The sequence below is a fragment of the Ochlerotatus camptorhynchus genome, unplaced genomic scaffold (genome assembly GCF_037179485.1).
Source record: "Ochlerotatus camptorhynchus isolate MF236.1 unplaced genomic scaffold, CSIRO-AGI_Acam_v1.1 ptg000017l, whole genome shotgun sequence".
Classification (NCBI taxonomy): Eukaryota; Metazoa; Arthropoda; class Insecta; order Diptera; family Culicidae; genus Ochlerotatus; species Ochlerotatus camptorhynchus.
In genome coordinates, this window is record NW_027040509.1 from 450099 (window position 1) to 476004 (window position 25906).

A 25906-nucleotide genomic window follows, 5' to 3' on the forward strand; every position below is an offset into this window, starting at 1 on the left:
CCATGTGTTTATAGTAGGTGTACTTTTATTTACGTTCTGCACATACACATTGCCGGTAGGAACATCAACCAATGTTAGTTTGGGGGCGGTGGCGTGGAGGTGTGTGATGTACCACACTCATTTCACCTTTTGTGGAGAAACTGTTCCACGTGGATTTTATTAAATATAGCCGCGATGAAGGTACAGAAGTAAAGTATTTTCCACCGATCAAAACATTGTTTGTAAAATGGGGTACTGTATTTGAAAACACACAATAGTGAGCGACTTGCATGGCAAACATAGGTTTACACGAGTAATATGGGAATCAGGTGCCAACATTTTCAGACCATGTGATCTAGAAGATTTAAAATTATTTAGTTGATAAATGAATCATTTGTTTGAGGAACCACATAAGTCACATTGTTATCGAAAATGACCTTTTAGCAGTTTTTGGATTCACTTAGCTTACCTCTCCTCAGGGTGCCTTCCATTCATGTTGGCTAAAAAATGTTCTATGAAATTATGAAATAATAAGATATAATGATAATATTTTGTTTGCGTAAGCTACAAAAAAAAATGAGAAGTTTGTGTTTGACACATAATACCTGGCAATTTTGCTACATGAGAGTCGTAATAAGCGATTTTGTTTTTTATCTCATCCAATCTTCGCTCTTCACTCTTCGCGATCAGAAAATCGCTCATTGTGACTCAGTTAAAGCTAAATTTGCAGGTTTTATGTCAATTGTCGAACCTCTTAACGGAATCCCTTTATGAAGAGCTTTGAGTGTGTTGTTTCCTTTAAATTCCGTTATAATTGCTTATCTTTTGACAGATACGCGTATTTCGTCTACTACTTGCTGACTTCATCAGTGCCAAGTACTCAACACCACTGAAGAATCCATCTTTTATCTACGAGCTATACACTAATCAATAGGTACCGTAAAACGGGGTATTATTGATTACGCGGGTAACTTTGAAAGTATTATATAAAGATTAAATTTACTCGCTGTGCTTTTCCAAATAAGAAACATTGGTTCCATATTGTAGCTTAGGGTATTTTCGTTGATATCGTATATAGTTTTTATCTAGTATGTGTTAAATATTTTACAAAAATATTAAAAACTATTTTCGTGTTTTTCGCCTTTTTGAAAAAGCACTCAAACCATCACTTATGAAATGTATTTCCGATACAGCCATTACAAATTCATTGTTGTATTCTTATTGCTTATGAAGTTTTCTGATTATATACTCATTCAAAGTTTCATATTTAAAGAACTAAATTGTTTGAGTTTCACTCATATTTTTCTACATTCATCGAGCATTATCAAAGTAACCCCAAAAAAAAAAATTTTCGTTCAATATATTACTAACGAATTAACTTTTGGATCCTCAGTACTTGTTTTAAAAATATAAAATTTGAAAAAATTCATTGCTGTAAAAAATATTTCGAATGTACTTTGAAATACTATCGATTTTACCCCGTTTTACGGTACTAAAAATCAGTAGAGACTAAATTTAAGTACACATGTTTCTCAACATACAACTTATAGCTGTAATTCAAAGCTGATAACAAGTGTATATAACTCATCCTATAGCATCTACACAACCAACTCATACTGAATCACATAACCATCGAAAGCGCATTTTCGAACTATTAAATAGCTTTCACTAAGCTGTATAATCGATTTTTGGAAGCATTTATGAAACAAACGTGGTTTGGATTTATTATTTGTACTTTTACAGCGGTTTTGTATCTTTTACGCTACATCTTCCATAAATCTATAAATAGAATTGCCAAGAAAGTGTTGCACATGTACTATTTTAAAGCCTCTACTCAGCGATAACATGTAGATATTTATAGTAATAATTTAGTTAGGTGTTTAATTAAATCCGGCGATGATGAACGTTCAGAATAATGTAAATTAGGCAATTCTTGTAATGCTGTTCTACCCACAATATTTATCTCTACTTTGCGACAAAGCTGTACAATGATTATTTAGTAGTTGGAAAAAGTTGAATAAGCGCTTTTCAACTTCATACTCAGTTTTATACAGCTGAATATCGGCTGAGTAGAAGCGTTGACGAATATGAGATTAAGAGCTGTCTAATGTGACTAAAACTTAGCTGCCTAAGTTCGTAAGATTTGCTAGTATAGAGGTTGTATAAAACTTGCCGCATATCGCATAATGTTTCAATACAACTTGAGACTGTAAAATCGAAATCGATAAAGCATTTACATATAGCGAAAATGTTAGTTGGGGAGCTTTCAGAGCAGTCAGATAAAACTTCCGGAGATGAAATTCAATGAAAATTGGAAAAATTGAATCACGCTAAAAATTTGGAGGTGCATTTAACTGAAAATGTCTGGTGGAAAATTCGCTACACTGTGGTGAATGTAGAAGCAAGGTTTATTCATTTTTCTGGTGCATAATTTGCATCGTTCTGATGAATGCAAGCTTCACTGAAAATTTATGGTAGAAAATTTGCAGCATTCTAGTGCATGAAGAGGCAAAGCTTGAAAATTGCACCACAAAGGTGCATTGTGAAACAAACTTCACTGCCAATTTTTGATGCAAAATTTGCATCGCTCTTATAAATGAAATGAATGGAAAATTTCTGGTGAAAAACTTGCACTGGTTTGGTAAATGAAGGCACAAGCTTTATTTAAATTTAAGCTATATTTGAAAATTCTGGTGGAAAATCTGCACCGTTCTGGTGAACGGATGGGCAAGCTTTTTGGAAAAATTTTGGTCTTAAATTTGCATCCTTGTTCTGAATAGAGAAACAAACTTTAATAATGATATCTGGTGCAAAATTTGCACCATTCTGATGATTGGAGGGATGCTGCTCTACTGAAAATTTATGATGAAAAATCTAAAAATAGGGGTAAGCTTTATTTGGCGGAAAACCTGCAATATTCTGATGATAGGAGAAGCAAGCTATATTGAAAATGTCTGGTGAAAAATAGAAAAAGGAAATCTGCACCAATCAGAAGATTGGAGAAGCAATTTTTATTGAACATTAACGGTGGTAAATTTGCATCGTTCTGATCAATTGAAATTTTCTGGTGGCAAGTTTGTATTGCAAATTTCTGGTGTAAGATTTGCAACAATCTGCTGTATCGAGAGGCCTAATGTTAGAATTGCACAGTTCTGGTGAATGGAGGGGCAAGCTTTATTGAACATTTATGGTAGAAAAACTACAACGATTTGGTGAATGGGCGGACAACTTAAACTTGCTTTCCGAGAAGAATCTCAAGGGTATTGAATTCTGAGGACAGTTCTAAAAGAAAAGATTTCTGGGGATGATTCCATGAAAATTTTGCAAATAATTTCTAGTGAAACCTGCAGATAGTTCCAAGATAATGTCGAAAAGAATACCGAGAGAATCAAATTTTGAATGAAATTCCAAAGGAATGTTGAGAAAAATTTCAATGGCGTTCCGAGGATATTTTCAAGATCATTCTGGGAAGACTTTCTGGAGAATGCAGAGGAAATATTTCTGGAACTTTAGGGGAATTTCAGTTCCAAGGTGTTCTGAGAAAAAAAAGCTCTAAAATATCCTGAGAAGAATTTCAAGGAAATGACATTTCCCAAATATTTCTGGGAGAATTCAAAGAAAATTCTGCAGATAATTTTTAGTGCATTTTGCAGATAGTTCCAAGACGATTTTGAAAAGAATACCGAAAAAATCCAATATTGGGTGTAATTTCTAAGGGATTTTAAGCAAAATTTCAAGTGAATTACGAGGATAATTTTTAGCTCATTTAATTCCAATATGTTCTGAGAAAAAATCATGAAGAGTTCTTAATATAATTCCAGTGGGCTTCTGAGAAGAATTTCAAAAGAAATCTTAGGAGAGGAGAAGAACCTCAAAGATATTGAATTCTGAGGATAATTCCAAAGGATTTATTGAGAGTATTCCAAGAAAATTCTGCCTGTAATTTCTAGTTAATCCTGCAGATAATTCCAAAAAGAATACCGAGAAAATTAAATTGTGGGGGGCGACCCCGGCGTAGTGGTTAGCATCCATACCTCTCACGCCAAAGTCACGAGTTCTAATCTCACCCCCGGACAAGTCACGAATGACCCACGAGCGTTAAAGTGACTATAATTAAAAAAAAAAATAATAAATTGTGAGTGAAATTCCAAAGGGATTTTTAAAAAAAATTCAAGGGAGTACCGATAATTTCTAGCTCATTTCAGGAACATTTTTTTGAGGAGATTCTTCTGAAACTCTAAGGGAATTTCAGTTCCAAGGTTTTCTGAGTAAAAGTCAAGAAGAGTTCTAAAAATAATTCAAGAGGACTTCTGAGAAGAATTTCAAAAGAGCTCATAGAGTTCAAAAATTTCAAAAAGAACCTCAAGGAATTCTGAAGATGGACTTTTTCGCAACTTTACAAAGTTTAAGGACAGCTTTTGGATTCTCTAATCGAAAAGTGGGTATTAGTTTGCCATTGAACCTTGGTCTATTAATGTCTTACTAAAAAATCGCCTAAGAATCTTCTCTGAAAATTTCAAGTCATTTGTTACTGTGGTTAAAAAGTTACAGCTGTTTATGTGCGTTGCAATAAATTCGGGTTTGTCTTTTATATCATCTTTAAAACATGTTGAATGTTCGCCATCATTTTCTGTCACCCCGACTGACGGTACTTTGGGACGGTTCATCATCGCCGATGCGATTAAATTGCCAATTTCCGTAGTTTGCATTGAATAAGATGAACCACCACCGGAGCAACAAAATAAATTAAATTAGCTAAGTTAAACAGTAGCGAAACAGTGGTGGGTGGACAGCACCATCTCCCGCGCACTTTGGAGTACTCCCCATCCCCCGATAAAATGCACCATAGAAAAAAAAAATTGCCCCTCCTTAGCAAGATTCCTGTGCACGCTAGTGATCATATTGAACACAAATTTACACTACTTTTTCGAGCTGTGTATGTATGTGCATCTGTGATTATACTATATTAAAAGAATAGATTGATTGTCACTTAGTTTAATGAAATATGTTACTTTCATGTTAAAGACAACAATCGTTCCAACACTTTGATTCGTATGTTTGAAAACTGATATTGTATGCTATTGACCTTCAATTAAATAAAACTGAAACGCATATAGAAAAGTTTACTTTTCTAGAGAAACTCGTTAAAGCTACCATTGGAGTCACGTAATAAAATGCTATTGATATTTATCTTGATATCTATCACCAATCAACCAATTATATCCCGGTGATCGATTTGTCCCGGATCACAGTTGCTAATTTTTTTATTTTTTTTTTTTTTTGTTGTAGAATATAGATGCCAAACCTTTGTTTGATTTCTATTGTTTTATTTTTCTTATCAAGATGGTAGGAGGAAAATTACAATCGCACACTTGAAATTCAAACTTCGAAAGCAGATAATATGGGAGGCCCCCTAAGTAAAGCTGTCGCGGGCCCCCGGATCCTAAATCCAACACTGGATCCAGACGATATCTACATTCCATGCTAACAAAACCAATTGTTATAATAAGAAAGTGCCTGGGATTTAAACCACGATCTTCTGCTCAATACGCCAAAATGGTTTCTGCTAGGCCACCGAGCACCTTCCATGACAATCAAGTAATATACTTCACCCTAATTATTGTGAATGCTATACCTTCTTAATTTGTTTGTTTGAGTTAGAAATCTAGAGAAACACGTGAAAAGGGCCAATGTGCCAAAAGCCATTAAACGTATGTTTTTCGCGTATTAATTTTCTCCTTCAGATGGTGTAGTTAGTTTACTTTGGCGTTCTATCATTAATGTTGCTCGATAAATGTGATCAAAAAAGACAAATAGGGTAAATTTACGGTCATCATAAAAAAAATAGGCTTGTTGACTATTTTTATAGCAGTCACATATTCAATATTTTACTTGAAATACTAGAGCCGGTAGAGAGATATAACTTATATACATTTTGAAATCTCCCATAGTAATCTTCACACAAACTTTAAACGATTTTGTGAGACCCTGAAACCTTCATCAATTTTCACCATTTTTCCACAGGCTTGTATTTGGATTTAAGATAGAATCAAATTGGAGGGTGGCTACCATGTTTGCAAATAATTTTCAAGTAACTTAGGAATTGATCCTATGGTTTTTTCATGCTTGTGAAAATATTAATGTATATTTTTAACAATTTCGTTTTAAAAATGTGTTTGTTAGTACAGAAGTGGTGCTGTAACGTAAATTAAGTGAAAATTACCAAATTCCTCTCCGTTGCATGCGGTGCTGTACAACTAACGTGTAGCAACGCTCAGCCAAGTTTAGTTGAACAGATTTTCAAAACATGGTTCTTTTTTACCTCTATAATGATACGAAAAATAAATGTTTAAATGTTTAGCACACTAAGTTATACAGATTTATGACATGCTCCATTTTCACGTCTATGGCTGCTTGAAATAAAAAGCGAAAGAAATTTCAAATGCGTCATACAAGCTGATATTTGTACACACTTAAAAACAAAAACACTTTAACACATGGAGAATTGCAAATTTGTGAAATCGGTGATAGTTATTCTGAATCACCCTGTACACAAGCTTTCAATAGCTTGATGACAATCGCTGATTGTGCTTCTAATCTACTTTCGTGATGTGAATTATAGAACTATTGAAACAATCCATGATACCGTAAGGCACTAAAATCTGGACATTTAGTCCATTGATCCGGACACTTTTAAAAGTTGATTATCAAGACCAAATATAATCCACCTGTACATACATTTTATGTACTGTCGTCCATGATCATCTTACGTGATCATTATGTTCCCAAGTATATGTAATATTTAATTAAAAATAACTGTCCGGTATTGACTGCCTCTCACCCCAAAGGGTCTGGGTTCAATCCCGGTCGGCGCTGCCGGGATTTTCTGAGGCATAACATCTCTTATCAGGGAAGTAAAGCCGTTGGTTCCCGGTTCATGAGTTGATGGGTAGATAAGTAGGGTCCAGGTGTGGGAGCTGCCTCTCTGGTGTCGGTAGCGTAGCGTACTCAGAACGGAAAACAAGATCGACGAAAAAAAATGTCCAGTATTCAGTATTTTACGGTATCACATCAACAAGTGTAATCGTTTGTTTAGAGTTCAATGGGGCTATCATGAAGTTTTCGGCAGAGAGAAACCTGCATCGTGCTAACCAATAAAGATTTGGCTCCGAAGATCAAGGGAAACTATCAGCAGCGAAGTCCATTATCCAAGCCTTAGTTCAATGAAACTCCACTTAATTAACTGCAACCGATTCCACTAGTCCGCAAAAAAAAACAAAATCTTCCCAAATCGAACACACCATGCACCGGCTCCGACAGTGCCGTTGATTGCGAAATGCGAATTTTCCCCGATCCACGATCAGCTGACTTTCGCGTGGCGGAGAAAGACGGCACACGGCACAGGCTCGACCAATGGAAAACTCACGGGAGCATTACTAATGAAAACAATAGAATTTATAATCGCAAAACTGCACCAAAGTTGAACGAAACTCCGAAACAGGCTGAAAATCCAACAACCGGGACCTGGTCGTCATGCAACAATGCAATAGGCGAAAAAAAAAGTTCGATCTGCCAATCTCGACCTGCAGATAAGCAGCCGGTCCGGTTCGAATCGAAGGTTCACAGCGACTGACTTGCAGTGGCATAAATCAACCAGAGCAACACCAGCAACAAACAAACGGCCAAAGGTGAAATTGTGTGGTTCATACTCAAGAGCAAAGAAAATCTGCTGTTACACATGGCACCGATTACACACATCGCGAGGAAAATCTTCGTCACCCAACAGCCCAGCCCCCGTCTCCCGCGGCGCGGTGGCGTCGCGACTCTTTTTCGAGCCCAAATCAGCAGCACTGCAACAGTGAAGACGGTTTCGCGATCGGAGCCCCATTCGGCAGGAACGGGGAGGGAGGGGAGGCGAAAATCCAAAGCCTAAGCCAATGCCGAAGAGAGACCCAAGGGGGCCCCAAGAAAGCGGCTGTCGGTATAAAAGCTCCAGCCATCGGCAGACTCACCATCAGTACCTATTTGCTTGTTTCACAGTTTCATTTCACTCGGATTAAATATGAAATTGTTGGTAAGCAGCAGCAACGGACCCGGTTTCTTGAAAACAGAGAGTGTTGTTCGATTTGTGGGGAGGATCTGGTTCGAGAGTTAGAACAAGCCGCTGCCCGGCTTTGGTGCGGTTGGTGTTCTGGAAGTGTGCAAAAGGACTTTGGTGGAAATAAAGAGGACGTTCGCTGGAACTGAAAGTGATGTTTTGATTTGGGCACGACCTAAATGAACAGTTTAGTGCACTGGTGCAAGAGACGTTACACAAAACGAGTTTTTTGTGGTTTTTACCATTTTCAACCGACCGTCATAGAAAAAGGGAGAGAGAGCGTGCAGGAGTTTCCATTTCTCCAACCGAATGGAAAATTTAGTGCTGGTCATTCACCGTGGTGAAAAGTATTTAAATGAAAACAAAATAAATGGGAAAAGTGAATGTATGCGGGGGGAAAACACACGAACGCAAACTACCTGGCGAGACGCGCAATCGCTTGTGGACAACGGGTGATGAGATTTCATTTCGGATTTTCCGGATGTGGTTTTTAGTTTTCGAAACGATCAATGCGCACCGTAGCGAATCGAATTGATGAATGATTAACAACGACGATGAAAACCAAAACTCCCCGGCTGAAGGAAGTGCTATTTCGGGGTTGGTGGCTTCAAGCTCCGCTGGATGCAGTAGGATGCCCACAGTCTATCCAATGGAATACGAAACGGTTTATGCAACTGGAACGACCATAGTGACGATTCATGGCTAAAGTGCATCAAGTCTTCTCCAAAGAACTGTGCGCGGTTCAGCATTGGTTACTAAACTTTCAAATTGTGATCTGAACTACAAACTTCCCAAGGCGTCAAATCTCGACGAAAATCGACAAGAAGCAATTTTTCATGATTTTAATTTGAAATCAGACTTTTAGCGGAAAGCTAGATTTACGAACAAAAACAGCGAACGTGTCCCAATGCAGTCGATACAACTGTTCAGCAACCACTATTTGTTACATATCAGTTGCAGCAACACTTTTGGAATCTTCAGTGCGATTTCAATTGCCATAAGTGCACATCATTCATCGTGTGAAAATTAGTAAATTGGTTGCAATTGGTTGCAATGTTTGATGAAATGTTTGATGCAACCCATTGGGTTGCTTAAATGTTGATGGTTCATTAACTTCAAGTTAGCTGAGCTTTTTTTCAATGCTACACTTAACATTAACTTGTGTAGTGCAACATATAATAGGAAAAAACATTATTAGCTGAATAAAAGCTGAATAAAAGCTGAATAAGCTTCTCTTAAACTCGATAAGCTCATTTTTGCCTTAATAAGTCGTTATTCAGCCATCAATGTTTGATGGGAAGCTTTAAGTAAATTAGTTTATTTATGTTTTACAGAAAACTTATTCTGGTCATAAACATGATTGCAATATTGAATGAAAAGTTACATACAATTCGCATTTATCAGCAGTCTCAGCTGCTCTGCTGTTTCGGATTCTAAGATCGTACGCGTCAAACATTGAATACTGAATATTAGCTTAATCAGCTAAAAGAAGCTTGTTCAGCTTTTAACCAGGTAAAACGATTTTAAGGCAGATCATGTCAACAACAGCCTGATTGGAGAATTACCACTGATCTTGTAAAAACTTACATCATCTATCATTTCAACTTGCAGCCAAATTTTATGAAAGCTTCACAATTGTGTTAGTTGTTCTACCGATTGAAGCTTGGAAACTCATAAGCTTAAAAAACGTTTCCAAAAAAGGTTTATTCTGGACTTCGACTTGCATCCAATATTTCATGAGGAGTGGTATACAAATTAATAAATTTAGGAGTTGCTTTCAACTTACTCATTAGATCAGTCTTAGCTGCTCTGCTGTTCCTAAATCTACTTAAGATCCTACGCGGAAACATTAAAAGCTGAATAGAAGCTCATTCAGCCAAAAGTAAATAATATACCACCATCTGTTTGATTAGCAGCTTGGAAAGTATTCAACACACGGAAAAGTGAATAGTAATTGATGAATTTGCAACTGGCCTACAAATCTCTCAGTGCAGCTAAAATTATGACCGATTATTGAAGAGTCTAAACATAATTGATGCAGAAAAAACAAAACAAAAACACCCCAAAATAAGCGCACAAACTGTCCAGGTTACAATTTTGGTTTTACGACGGTTCTGACACTTGTAGAATGCTATAAACCTCGATAAAACCTGTAATGCTGCTTTGGTGGCTGTCTGGTGTAGATTTACATAAATAATTATGTAAAATTACACAGAACATAAAAAATAAAATCATCGATCAGAATTTAATTCGCTCGTTTGGTGAAAAATGCGCAATATGTAACACAATTACTGATCATGTAAATCCAAACACAATCTTGCAAACACCTTCAATTCTCGCTTTAGATCAGTCTCAGACGCATGGCTGCTTCTGCTTCGAAGATCCTACCTAGATATTAAGAGCGGTATTGTAGCTTATTCAGCTACAATAAGCTATTTCAGATTTTAATCAGGTAACATATTTATAGTGATCCACACTAGCAACCCGATTGAAGGATCTACCGCGTTGTTTGACTGATCCTAACAATCTCAGCATTGAGGTTGTAAAAACCAATGTTAAACTGCAACAAATCTCAGAAAATTTGCTCCGAGCTTCCTCCCTTGAGCGGTAGATGGCGAGATTGTCGAAGAGTCCTCACATTTTGATAAATTTATTAAAATTTGATTGCCGGTTATGGGAATATTTACATAGCTGTGTAAATTTACATCACCGTGTTGCTTGTAATAAATGGATTTGATTCTGCTAGTTCTGTATGGATTGTATATGCCATTTCAAAAGATCACGAAAATTTCAACGATTAAGGCGCACCTGTTGTTGGTGCCAGATTTTGTGGATATTTACCCTATAATTCGTGTAAATTAACGTGAAATCCAAAATATATTGATAATACTGTATGCTTCTTACAAGAAAAGTTGTTAACCGTGGTGATGTTTACGTCAAAATTGGCTCAAAATTGCATGAACGTGATTTTACGCGGCGATTTAAATTCTACAAATCTCCATTCAAATAAGCTCGATTCTATTCAGTTTTTTTCCGAGATGCATGAAGATTCGTAAGCCTGATTTAATTGGAGATTATTTAATTCCCAGTGAAAAATATATGTGAGCTTCTTATACTATTTCAACAGACTTATAAATAATGCTACTTATGCCAATTTTAATATTGATCTAATGTAAAGCCAAGCCCTCAGATTTGAAAAAAAAAACATGTCAAACTTTGGTATATTCTAAAGTTGCTTCTAGACTAGGTTGAATTTGAATGATAATTGGGTTAATATCAATTGAGTGCATGGAAATTTGACTGCAATTTTCCCATAAATACAAACCCCAATTTGATTTCATTTAGTATACCCTAATGTAGCTATATTTGACATTTATTTCCATAGTAAATTTTACCAGTGAAAGTAATTCTTACCAATGAGCCCTACATAGTAAAAACTAATAAAAATTACGTGCTACGTAATCTTTTACAAACGATAAAAAATTGAGCATGTAAAGACATGTTTCATCTAATTTTACAGCTTAAGGTATGTAACTGCTTCAAGCATGCAAATTTACAAACTTGTCATGTAAGTTTACATGTCGGCCATGTAAATTTACATTATTATGATGTGCATCATGTCAACTTCCATATTAAATGATGTAGAACAAGTAGAACGACTACCTTTAATAAACTTGCAATGATTATACGATTTACTTAAAGGTTAAGTCCAGCGAAGCCTCATTTATCACGTGTTCTGATGCACAAATTTCATCATCTAGAAATAATCTGCAGCATTTTCAGCTCCACACATCAACTAGATGAACATGTGATGAAACAAGTAGTATAAGAAAGTGACAAGATCCAGCACACCACCCAACGACAAGCAGGTCGAACTTATTCTAATACCGAACCACAGATCCAAACTCAAATCCACTCCCCCCCCCCTCCCCCAAACAACCGTCACAAATACTAATCCACTGTTTTCCTCTTTCTCACCCCCGCCGCGCCAACCGCAGGGAGTTGTCTGTCTTTTTGCCTTGGTGCTTCTTGCATCCGCCGAAGATGAAAAGAAACCAGTGGCTGAAGCTAAGGTAGATGACACCAAGGCGGCCGAAAGTGCAAACCTCGAGGACAAGAAGCAGGACAAACGAGGCCTGCAGGACTGGACCCACAGCTTCGGCGGCTGGGAGGAAAAGCATGACATCCCGCACTTCGAGACCCACGAGGAGAAGACCTTGACTGTGGTGAAGAAGATTCCGGTCCCATACCCAGTGGAGAAGCACATCCCAGTGGCCGTGGAGAAACACGTCCCCGTGCCCGTCAAGGTTGGAGTGCCAAAGCCTTATCCAGTGTACAAGACCGTTCACTACCCGGTGAAGGAGATCGTCAAGGTGCCATACAATGTGCCAGCTCCTTATCCCGTTGAAAAGAAGGTCCCATACCCAGTCCATGTCCCTGTTGACCGTCCAGTCCCAGTCAAGGTATACGTGCCAGCCCCATACCCAGTAGAGAAGAAGGTCCATTACCCAGTCAAGGTCCATGTCCCAGCACCGTACCCAGTGGAGAAGAAGGTCTATGTCCCGGTCAAGGTTCCAGTCCATGTCGATAAGCCATACCCAGTTGAGAAGATTGTGCACTACCCAGTCCATGTTCCAGTTGACCGTCCAGTCGCAGTTCATGTTGACAAGCCAGTGCCAGTCCCAGTTGAGAAGCCTGTCCCATACACTGTCATCAAGAATGTCCCATACCCAGTCCATGTCCCAGTCGACCGTCCAGTACCCGTGCACGTTGATAAGCCAGTTCCAGTCCCAGTCAAGGTCCCTGTGCCACAACCTTACCCAGTTGAGAAGCAAGTCCCATACCCGGTAGAGAAGCAAGTCCCATACCCAGTCAAGGTCCCAGTCGAGCGCCCAGTCCCATACGAAATCGAGAAGCACGTGCCGTACACCGTTGAGAAGCCAGTCCCATACCATGTCCAGGTCCCAGTCCATGTTCCAGTCCACCACGAAGAACACCAACAACACGAGGAGCACAACTTCGGTTCGTCTGAAGGTCATCACGAATTCCATGAGCATCACTAAGTCAAGAAGAGCCCCCATCATTTCATTATTTATATCGCAAAACTTGTGATCTTAGTTTCTAAACGACTAACACCCAAAACTACTAACAAGAATAGCGAAATGCGAAACCAACACCTTACTACCAACTAAGAGCCTGAGAAACTGATGATGTAGAAACTGATCAAACTACATTCTACAAGAAGACCACCACTTAATGAGCATCGTGCGATCCGCTCGAAGTGCCCCTTTTTTTGTCACCGAGCGAATACCAGTTGAAGCGAGGACCTGCCCCCCCAAGGTAAGACTTCCAGCAGCTAACGAACTGTTACTCGCCACAGCGATGGGGATCCTACTCAACAACTCCACAGGTCCATCTGCCTTCCTGTCAAGCACACGTCATTAGGAGGCGTTACCAAAAGCGGATCGCACGCAACCTACAGCACTCAGATTGTAAGAAATTTTAGTTTTTCGAACCGAGCCAGACAACCAACCTCAAACCATGGTGCTTCCGTCCATCCTACTGGGCTCGGTTCGAACCAGAAAATTTCCATAAATCAAATTCCTTAAACTAGAACACAAAGGCGCAGTCAGTCAAAAGAAGAAAAAAACAGATAATTGCAATGCTCAGTTACCAAAAGTCCAGTTTTTTTTTTGTTGTTGCATAGATTTTTAATAAGTGAAACAAGCCAAGAAAAGAAGAAAAGAGAGAGACAAAAATTTAAGACATAACTGTTACAATTGTTGTTGTACATATATTAACCCCAAGAAAAGAAGACCGATGAAGACACCAGCGCAAAGAGGAAAAAAACAAGAGCTGCCTAATTTTTTTTTTTGTTGCCTTAAAAACTTTTTTTGTGTTTTCCCGAGAAAAAAATTTACTAGCGGGGAATGTTGCCCAAAAATGTTATCATGCCTCACCCCCACTCATCTAGTGTACTATACTCTTTTTTGCGAGAATTGTTCTGTTTATATTTTTTTTACATAAAAACAAGCGAGATATTCAAGAAAAAAACGAACCAAAAAAATTGAAATAAAAAATTGTGATAAAAAAAAACACCCATTAATAGTTTTTATTTTTTTTTTGTATAATGAGTCCTCTGATTACGTTCGTGCTGATATCGAAACGAAAATCCATTAGCAAGTCTGCAGATCGAAAAAAAAAGTGAAAATTGCATAATTTCCATTGAAAGATCAAGCGGTGAAAGTTACGCAAAAAAAAAAGTTGAAAAACCCGAACGTCATCGTGACAACAGAGCCAGCCAAGTGGCGCCAGCATTGAAGAAAATTGCCACATTTAAACCATACGCTCTCTATTGATCAATCGTCTTAGGTGGCGCAACATGATTGTACTGCAACAGTTTCGTAAGCGCGCGCCTACGTTTGAAAGCGCGCGGTTCCAAAAGTGGACCTTCAAGCAGAACTAATTGGAGCACGTAAAACGAGATTACGAAGGTTTCGAAACCGGACTAATCTTGACTGGTTGGCCCGAAAATGCGAAAAGCGCTTCCTTGTTTACTTTATTGGGGGTAGGCGGTCGCAAAGAAACTTCGAGCGACGCGGTCGCTTGTGTCACACATCATCGTTGTAATTACACCGGTCTATTGCCAAGCGAGCGAGCGAGCGCGCGCACGATATGATCAACACAAAAGTTGCACCACTCTTATTTCTCTTTGCATCATAGCCATCATAATACACTCTCTCACACACACGCACATGCTGTTGGCTGACTGCTGCAATTTCAATAAATGAGCTTGCAATAATTCATTTCAACAACAGCACTGACAGCTAGGTTGCAGCCCCCTCTAAGTGGCTCCTTATAGGTCGATAGAGACACGTTGCACTCTCTCGCCTAGCACTCACTTTCGGGCTATTAACTGGTGGTGGCAAGTCAAGTGATGTGCAATCGTTATGATTGGGCTTCTTCTCATTAGCCGCCTAAAGAGGCTTATATGAGGACGATGGCGATGGACGACGGACGACGACAGGGAGGAAAGTACTTTTTGGCAATTGTTGATGAGTTTGTGAGCATTAAGTGGTTATCAATGATCAGTGGATACAAGTGCTTTTGAGTCAGTGTTTATGGTGTTGAAAAGTGGATTTAGATATCAGTTTATGTGTTATTTTTTCTCTTGTAGATGTACGGACCAGTTTTAAACAACGATATATTGAAAGTTAAATTATGTCCCAAGGCCTCCAATCAGCAAAAAAAGAACTAACAAACGATTAGTTGGTTCAACTTACAAACATTAGTTGGTTCATAACAGTAAAGCATGCGAGTAAATTTCTTGTATTTCGGGTTCCACTTAAACATTACCGAACTTAGAGAATGTTTGCGAATGCAGTTTCACCTTTAATTCTCTTTTCTGGATTTCTTTTTTTTTACTTTTTATTTGCTCCTAATTCAAATTAAATTACATTTCTTTTTAATCTAAAGGTTGAACACTAAAAAATCGTCCAAGCTTGCCAATTTCAGACAGAATAGGCAATCCATATCAGTAGTCTCAGGCAGTAGTCTCTTCCGTAGGCACTCCACCTCGTAAATTTGCTGGTTCATGGTCCCAGAAGTAACGAAAGTTTCACTGTTCAGCCCACAACTGCAGATTGCTTGCCATACAAGAAACTTTTTAGAGAATTTCGACTTATTTTTGATTTTAAATTCTTCCGGGGCACTGTTCCGGTCAACCGAGGTATAAAATTCCTGCCCAGGAAATTTATCGAAAACTGCCAAGAACGGATAGACCGGGATTTTCGTTTCAATGCCTACTGTGATGCAATACACTCTTGAGTGAAATTTTGAAAAAAAAATACTCAAAAAATTGCCTTAGCTGTGTTTTAAATGATCCAGATGTTTTCGTGTTCAACCTTTAGGTGCTCCAGCTTCTACAGTAACTTACCAGCCTTAATTGTTATGAAATATATCTAAGTGATTTTACATTGCTCCTGCCTTGGCAATTCAGTATTTTAAACAGGTTTTCTATACCTGCATGGTAGTATAACAATTGATATCTTAAAACTAAAAACTAAAACTTAATCTTATCTTACTTAGATTAGGGAAAGGGAATTAATCGTTACAATTGAGGTTTGCAGTGATTTTTGTCTGAAATTATTAATAATTTTGTTGGACATTTGTTCGAAAGTCTCAACATTCGAAATTCTATGTACCTCGGTAGTACTGTACTAAAGGGTGATACGGTCAAAATTTGGTCAATCGAAAACGCGTGTAAATCGGTGAAATCGTTTATTTAAAAAATCAAATTAAATTTCTTTTTCAAGTTCAATTAGTATAAAATTCAGGAAAAATATTTAGTTAGGCTTCCGCTTTTCCAAATCCGAATTGCCGGACCTTACGCTTGACCCCTGCCATCAGATTTTGTACAGCCACCTTGTCCACCTTCTTCGCCGCAGAAAGCCAGTTTGCCTTGAACTGCTGCTCGCCCTTAGCAGTTTTTTGGTCTTCTTTAGGTTCCGCTTGAAAATAGCCCAGTATTTCTCAATTGGGCGGAGCTCTGGCGTGTTGGGAGGGTTCTTGTCCTTGGGAACCACCTGCACGTTGTTAGTGGCGTACCACTCCATGGCCTTTTTACCGTAATGGCAAGATGCCAAATCCGGCCAAAACAGTACGGAACAACCGTGTTTCCTCAGGAAAGGCAGCAGACGTTTATTCAAACACTCTTTCACGTAAATTTCTTGGTTGACAGTCCCGGAAGCTATGAAAATGCTGCTTTTCAAGCCACAGGTACAGATGGCTTGCCAAACCAGATATTTCTTTGCGAACTTTGACAGTTTCATGTGCTTGAAAACATCTGCTACCTTTCCCCTTCCTTTTGCCGTATAAAACTCCTGTCCCGGAAGCTGCTTGTAGTCGGCTTTGACGTAGGTTTCGTCGTCCATTACCACGCAGTCAAACTTCGTCAGCATCGTCGTGTACAGCCTCCGGGATCGCGCTTTGGCCGTCGTATTTTGTTTATCATCGCGATTTGGAGTCACTACCTTCTTGTAAGTCGATAGTCCGGCTCGTTTTTTGGCTCGATGCACGGTTGTAGACGATACACCCAACTTATTTGCGGCATCTCGGAGAGAGAGGTTAGGGTTTCGCTTGAAACTACCGGCAACTCTCTTTGTCGTCTCAGCGGCTTCCGGTTTTCGATTTCCCCCCGATCCAGACTTCCTGGCTGCCGACAAACGTTCCCCAAACACTTTAATTACATTTGTAACGGTTGATTTGGCAACTTTTAGCGATTTTGCCAACTTTGCGTGCGAGTAGCTCGGATTTTCGCGATGCGCGAGCAAAATTTTGATACGCTGCTCTTCTTGCTTGGACGGCATTTTGACAACTGAAAAGTGAATTCCAAAATCAAAATAGGAGCAACATTCTACACACACACACCTTCAAAATGAGGGGTGTTCAGGTTTTTTAAATGCAAAATTGAAAGAAATACGTCAAGTTGATATTGACCAAATTTTGACCGTATCACCCTTTAGGGAGGCAACTTCAAAATCATCTTCAGAACTTTGTTCTGAATCCTTTGAAGTGCTTTTTCCTGGTAGTGCAACAACTAGACCATATTGGCACAGCGTAAAGCATGGCCGGTCTAAAAACTTGTTTAAATATTAGAAGTTTATTCGTCAGGAAAAGCTTGGATTTCCTGTTTATAGTAGGATACAAAAATTTTATATATTTATTACATTCGGCTTGACTGCCCTCAATGTGATCTTTAAAAGTTACTTTTTGCTCAAGTACTAATCCAAGATATTTCACTTCACTTGACCAAGAAATTGGAACTCCGTTCATAGTGACTATGGTACTACTACTAGGTTTCAAAAATGAAGCTCTAGTCTTGTACGAAGACTTCTTCGTTTAGCGGAAATGCCTGTGTTATCAGCGAACAAAGAATTGTGACAACCCTGAGGCAAATCAGGGAGGTCTGAAGTGAAAATGTTATACAATATTGGCCCAAGAACGCTATCCTGAGAAACTCCTGCTATAACAGGTAGTCGTTCAGATTTGGAAGTTTGATAATTTACCTGCAGAGTTCTGACAGTTAAATAATTTTGAACTAATTTCATAATATAGAGTGGATTTTTTTTTTTTTGATTTATTTAGCAATCAAACCTTCATTCCAAACACTGTCGAATGTTTTTTTCTATGTCTAGAAGAGCAACTCCAGTTGAGCAGCCTTCAGATTTGTTTAATTCGTTAAATTCTTAACTCTTAAGAGTTGATGAGTAGTTGAATACCCATGGTGAAATCCAAACTGCTCATCTGCAAAAATTTAGTTCATATTGATGTGTAGCATCATTGTATTCAAAATTATCTTTTCAAAAAGTTTACTTATTGAAGAACGCAAACTTATTGGATGGTTGCTAGAAGCTTTAGCTGGAATTTTATTCGGCTTCAAAATTGGAAAAACTTTTGTATTTTACCATTTATCAGGAAAATATGCCAAATGGAAACATCTGTTAAATAATTTTACCAAGAAAGACAAGGTACTCATATAGTAACGACCCAAGAACTTTATTCATGGGCTATTTCTAAGCCAGATTCAAAAATACACTATCAGTTTTTTTTTTTGAAATCCGATTACAATAAAATGGAAAGAAAATTAAAAAACCGTTATATACGTGTGAACCAAATTTCGGGGACACAGTCATTCCATATTTTTAAGCCTCAAAACGAAAAGTATATTATTGTCAAACGGAAGAAAAAATGTGTGAAATTGTAATTAAAGAAAATAAATGCTTTATGTTTTACTTATTTTTCTTCGACCTCGTCATTATTTGTAGGTCTCTAGGGTTGTCTGATAATGGGGCTAGAGGTCTAGAGTTAAGGGCGACCGATATTTATACGAGCAGGGTGCAGAAGTTTTCATGACTCAATTGGTTCATACCGACTTCCATTTCAGGCAGCTTTTGGCGGAGCGTACTGCAATCTCCCACAAGCCACCGAAATTGGGGGCACGGGGTGGAATTAAATGCCAGGATATTCCTTGCTGTGACATTTCAGATCCAATAGCTTGTTGGGCAGCTTTGCTGTTGATGCTCTTGTACAGCTCGTACAATTCGTGCTTGGAGCTTTGGAAATTTGTAGCGTTATCTGAATGGATCTGCGATGGAAGGTGAAGGCGAAGTGCAAATAAGAATCCAGCAGTTGACAGGTCCATGACTAGTTCCAGGTCTATCGCTTTGGTCGTAAAGCATATGAAAACTGCAATGTAACATTTCGGTGGGGCTGCTCGACGGTGAGGGGGCTTTAAATAGAAGGGTCCACAAAAGTCCACGCCAGTTATGATAAACGGCCGAGCTGGGCGTACTCGCGTAGATGGAAGCTGTCCCATCGGTTGTTCAATCGATGTGGGGCTCGACCGGAAGCACCAATGGCACATTCGAAGTACAGAACTGACTCTTTTGCCATGAATTGGCCAGAATTCCTGCCTTGTAGCAGCGAGCGTAGCTTGATGTCCTCCGTGGTGGGTTTGAAAATGATAGTATTCGATGAGTAGGCGAGTGAAGACATGTGATGTTGGTAATACCGCTGGATGCATTGTCGCATAGTTCTCCAGCGAGTGTCGTAGTCGTCCGCCAACTCTGATAATGCCACCCTTGTCTAGGAAAGGACATAAAAGCTTTAACGGTGATTTATGTGGAACTTGATAGCGCCTTTTCAAGGATTTGATTTCTTCCAAGAAACATTCTTCTTGAACCAGCCGCACGAGGGCCATTTTTGCAGAGTTTATCTCATGGACACTCAAAAATAACGAAGTGTTTCTTTGGGTGGATTTTCGGCAGTTGGCAGCAAACCGTAAGCATAATGCGACTATTCTGACTAACGGTAGAAAAGAAGATCGAAGAATGAAGAAGATGTTGGGTTCTTTCGAGGCAGCGGTTGCTTGAACGACGACTCGGGGTTCCAGATCTACTTCTTCAGGTACGGATCCAGGACATTCCGTCAGCCATTCTTTCGGCGCCAACTTCAACCATGACGGTCCGTGCTTCCAACGATCACTTTCCAAGAAATCCTCAATGGTCTTTCCACGTGAAACCAGATCTGCGGGATTCTCCTTACCGGATACATGTAGCCATGGGTGTCCATAGGTGGTTGTTTGTATAATCGAAACACGGTTTGCGATGAAGGTTTTCCACGAATTTGGCGGAGCTTTCAACCAATGCAGAACAACAGTTGATTCCGATCAGTAAAATGCCTGCACTCTATCTAGTGCGAGGGCCCCAATAACAGTCTGATATAGATGCGCAGCTTCTCTAGCTGCGCATAGTTCTAATCTCGGGATCGTCAATCGTTTTAAGGGAGCGACCCGAGATTTCGAGGACAAAAGCTCAATGCGTACGTTGCCCTGTTGATCCATGGAACGCACATATAAGCAGGCTCCGTACGCAAGATCGGAGGCGTCAGCGAAACAGTGGAGCTGTACGTCGACGTAGTCTGGGATGAAGGAGAACCTGGATATGCTGAATTCTGCTAATGCTAATGTAAAATTAAATGATCTTTCAATTAAACATACTAAACTAAGAAGCAGTGAAAATCAAGAAAAAGCATTTGTAACGTTTTTTTTTCCTACAAAATCAAATATCTCTGAGTGTTTAATAATTTTTCTTAAAATAGCATTAAAACATCTTTCATTTGAAGGGTCAATCGTAAAAATCGGTCAATAGGTTCAGAAGTTATAAATTATTTGAAAAAAGGCATTTTTGAAAAAAATATATTTTTCAGACCACCCTAACACGGAAATGGTCACCTTAATGGCGGAATAAAAAATACGAGTCTAATATGTTTTGATAAGGAAGAACTATACCAATTTTCATGAAATTCTGAGACTCACTATAACTCATGAGGATATAGAAGATTCCATCATCACCTGGAGCTTTCACATTTAAAAAAAATTAGTTATAGATCTTATTTTATCCAAATCAGTTCCCCACGGATCATCAAAAAAATTTCCTGAATGAAAATATTCCGATAATCCCGAGCAACCTTATTCTCATTATGAAATAAAAAAATTATTCTCATAACTGAAATTATGGGAATTCTCGAATTGTTTAGCAAGTTTCTGAGCTTTTTTTTTTAATTTGTGATCAACAGTTTATCACCTTCTTTAAGCACTGGAATAGGCTATTGAGTTTTTTTTTTCAAAATTTTTGAGAGCTTCCAAAAGGGTTTGGAACTTGGGTCTAATTTCGTAACATTATTAACAAAAGTTTTTTTTTCCTCTGGACAGAGAATCGCTTTTTAATTTGTTTTTGCAAATCTCGCCACATAACTTTCATGGCATGATCGCGTGTTCTTTGATATTGCCTCCTACGGACATTTTTCAGACGGGTCAAGAGCTGAAGATCATCGTCTATTTTAATTGAATCGAATTTAACCACGTATTTTGGTACTGAGGCAGTTCTTGCTTCATCTATAGAAGTAATCAGAGATTCAAGAGCATAATTAACATCATCTTTGTTTTGCAAAGGAATATTTGGATCAAAGTTACATTCCTTCCTACGTCTTAAACAGCAGTAAATCTAGGTTAGTATTGGGTGCCAATTACTCGTGGCGGGCTCGAGGTTAATGGATAACAATTTCGATTGGAAGGAGCTAGGTAGGAAACTGTTTTCTGAAGCCTCCTTCAGATACTACTCTCGAATGTTTGACCAAATACTGGCTGGGCAGGGGCAAGTAGTACAGAAACAGGAGAATAATAAAACTGAGTACAATGGCTGGGAATTGTTTGGAAAGGAGGGGATGGTCACATCAAACTCTAACATGAGACAAAAAAAGGAATTCGTAGATCGCTTCCTGCATGTAGGGAAGATCACGGGTTCCCAATACATCTCTTACTTCACGGAAGGGTTGTATACCTCGGGCCACTACTGTATCCAATAGTCGTGCTCTGGAGGCGTCATTACCCGGGCAATGCCAAACTGTGTGATCGATGGCATCATAACCGGTTCTGCACCTACATATATTGCTGTCAACGAGGTTTATTCTGTAGAGATGTGCGTCTAGTGAGTAGTGGTTGGACAAAAGTCTTGACATCACGCGAATAAATCCCCAACTTACATCCAGACCTTTGAACCACGCTCTCGAAGAAACATTTGGAGTAATGGAATGTAACCACCGCCGAAGAGAATTACTTGTTCAATCGTTTTGCCAACTTAGAATAGAGTTCTGACGTACTAATGGGCAAAAATCATCATCTGTTATTCTGCTATCATAAATCTCGCCTTGTTGTGCGCCCACCTTTCCGAGAGAGTCTGTCTTCTCATTGCCTGGGATTGAGCAATGTGAGGGGACCCATACAAAGGTAATCATATATGATCTTTCGACCAGCAAACTCATGTGCTCCCTTACCTTTGAAAGGAGAATATGGTGAAAAATACCAAAACTTGGTTGACCTAGTCTAAGGATACATAAATTTTCAACAGGGTTTTTGTCGGCTTGCTGTTTCCCGGATAGGACAGATATTCATTTATGGGCAGTGAAGTTCTGCCAACTTCTCTCGAGATACAAACTTCCCTGAAGTTCGTCAAATTTCTTTGAAAATTCACAGACTACCCTAAAGTTTCTCAGAAGACCTACTACCTTCCCTATGGCCTTCTCTTAAGTTCTACTAATTTATCTGAAGTTCTACGAACTTGCATATGAACTTTCCTGACGTTCAGCAATTTTATCTGAAATCTGAGAATTTCCCTGAAGTTCTGAAAATTTGCCTGAAGATTATCGGACTTCCCTGAAGTTCTTCAAATTTCTCTGAAGTCGTATGAATTTCCCTGAAGTTCCTAAAATTTCTCTGAATATCTATAAACTTCCCTGCCAGCTTCTCTGAAATTCCGCAATTTTCATAGAAGTTCTGTAAACTTCTTCAATCTTGCCTATGAACTTTCCTTCAAATATCTTTAAAGGTATACGGACTTCCCTGCAGCTCTGAAAATGTATATAATGATTCTCAAACTTCCCAAAAATTCTTAAAATTCCTTTGAAGATTAACGAACCTCCCTGAAGTTATACAAATTTATATGAAGATCTACGAACTTCTCTGAAACTCTACGAATTTTCCTGAAGTTCTGCAAATTTTTCTAAATGTCTACGAAAAAAAACATCCTTGCGAACTTCTCTAAAACTCTGCATATTTCTCTGAAGTTTAATGATGTTCTCCGAAGTTCTACAAACTTTCAAGATTTTTCTCACTTTTCCCAACAGTTCTATTTTTTCAAAAGTTTTATGATATTTTCAGAAGTTTTACGAACTTCCCAGACGTTAAACGATTTTCCCAGAAGCTCTGCGAACTTCCGTCATTTCCCACGTAATTCCCAAAATTCATAAACGTTCTACTAATTATTCAGAAGCTCTAATAAAAGCTTCCAAGAATTTCTAAAAACTTTCCAGCAGTTCAATTTTTTTTTTTCTAAAATCTACAATTTTTTATTTCTCCCAGCTCTTCAGAAGCTCTACGAATTTTTCATAAGTTCTAGGAATTATACAGAAGTTCTTCGAATTTCCCAGAGATTGCCCTTTTCTTTTGCGTTTAGGCGCCATGGAGGCAGGAAAACGTTTTTCCAAATCGATTTCCAAGCAGATTACTATCAGACAGAATCCGAAGGATCGAAGAGGAATTTTTCGAGTCGACGACCAAGCAGGATTACCTCGGGTAGGGTCCAAACAAGGATCGAAGAGCAATAAGAGTCAAAGAAGGTAGAAATTTTACGTAATATTGAGCACAGGAAAGTACTGTTTAAATTTGTTGTAGCTGTTGGTAGCAGAAACACTTCCTTCAGCAAAAAGCAAATAGCTCCGCATAATGAGAGAACAATGCGGACTGGAGAAAACGTTAAAGATTCCAGCATTTCGTGGCATTAATTTTAGAAATTCTGAAGAATTTTCAAGCGAACATAAAGGGAATTCTAAGGTTAACACTACCGGCGCCGATGGTGTAGTGGTAAGCGTGCTTACCTTTCACCCCAGCAGGCCTGGGTTCAATCCCAGTCGGCACAGCCGGGATGTTCTGAGGCATAACATCTCTGATTACGCCTTCCTTCGAAAAACAAGATCGACGGAAAACAAATCAAGGAAAAAAAAGGATAACACCAAAGAAAATCTGAGGCGTATTCTAAGAGAGATCAGACTGGAATTCTAGTTTAGTTTTGAGAAGCACTGCAAGCCAAATCCATGTAATGTTTCCGGGGTGGTTCTAAGAACCTTCTCTTCCTGCTAAATGCTCAGGAGATTTCCAGAGGAGTTTGGAGAAAAATTCCTAGATAGTTCGGAGGAGAATTCAAACGAGAAGAGCTTCAATTTAATTCTCAGGAGAATTCCAAGGTGATTGAAGATTGTTTGACCATAATTACTAAGCAAAAGTGTGAATAATTCCTAAGGAATTATGAGAACATTCTAAGAGAATTCTGAGTACAAATTCAAAGGGAGATCTAAGTATGATTCTTCGCGAACTTAAGGATAAAACATTGGGAATTTCTTGGAATATTGAATAGGAATTGTGACGAAAATTACAGGTGAATTCTAAGGAGAATTGTAAAAGGAGTTCTGACTACAATTTCATGTGAATTATGTAGAGAATTCTATGGAAGTTCTGAGCATAGTTCCGCGATGATTCTAAGATGTATTTCAAAGCATCTCTGAAGAGATTTGCAAGGGAATTCTAAGGAGGAATTCCAAATTCAATGAAAATTCTGATGTATATTTTAAGGAATTCTCGAGTAGAATTCAAAACTAATTTAAGAAATAATTCCATTGAAGTTTCGAAAGAATTCTGTGAAAATGATAAAGATAATTTCAAAAGAATCAAATGTTTTCTGAATAGTTTTTAGTAGTAGGTTCCACTGCAATTATTAGAAATTCGACGTTCAGAGTGAATTTCAATAGTCTTCTGCAGAAAATTTCCAGAGTGTTTGAAGACAATTATGTGCGTTTTACCATGGTTTTTTTATAAATTCTTGAACAAATCCTAAATAAATCATGTAAAGGGTTCCAAAATAAATCTGACTTGGAAAAACACTAGATTCTGAGACTTAGGATAACTTCCGACTAATTGATTAAGCGAAATATTTGAAATGCTGGACTGTATAACAATGCTAAATTAAAATAAACAAAGGCTTCTTAGCATTTTAGAACTGTTGCACTTTGATATTTTAGAAGACTAGAAGATTTTTGTTCAAGACTTCAAGACTATGAATGATTTTTTGAAGTAGATTTCTCTTCCTTTGAAATATGATCACTTCATTTGAAATTGTGTCTTTTCTATTTTAATTCTTGTTACGCCTTTGTTAATAATTACCATATCCAAGAAGCTGCTTTACAGTAAACGTTTGCTAATTGAAAGAGACTGACCCTTGCCAAAGATGTATCATCCAGCATCCTATTGTTTACAGTTGTCAAAAGGCTGAATCTATTCTTCGAAACTATTGATTTGTTTGCCAAAAATTCATATATTGCTAAATTTTCACCAAATATCGGAAATAGATTGAGAATACTAAATATGCAAATCGATTAGACTACTGAGAAAAGAGTTATTATTATATTAATTTAGGCATAATGCTTCGCGCAACCTACAGACGTATATATGAGCTTGTAGGTACGTGTGGAACGCTTGGTATAAATAGAAAGATTAGTAACTTTTTGTACAAAGATCAAAGAGATTTGTAGTCTTGGACAAGTTGTTTTGTATAGTATTCTCAATCTAAGTCCGAGATTTGGTGAGTACTATTTGGACATTTGGAAAGCAAATTAAAAGGTTCGCTTCGTTTCCCATCATTTTCCATACAAAATTTTAAA

The 25906-nt window shown here is 38.2% G+C and overlaps 2 protein-coding genes across 2 annotated transcripts in view; one reads left to right on the top strand and one right to left on the bottom strand.

The window, feature by feature from the left end:
• Ance-3 overlaps positions 1–25906 on the bottom strand; it is a 379862-nt gene that overhangs the window by 327118 nt on the left and 26838 nt on the right. The window lies entirely within an intron of this gene.
• Vajk1 lies at positions 8004–13386 on the top strand. The gene is made up of 2 exons (XM_065223157.1): positions 8004–8053; positions 12076–13386. Exons 1-2 carry the CDS (start codon positions 8042–8044, stop codon positions 13138–13140), a joined length of 1077 nt encoding a protein of 358 aa, XP_065079229.1. The 5' UTR covers positions 8004–8041; the 3' UTR covers positions 13141–13386.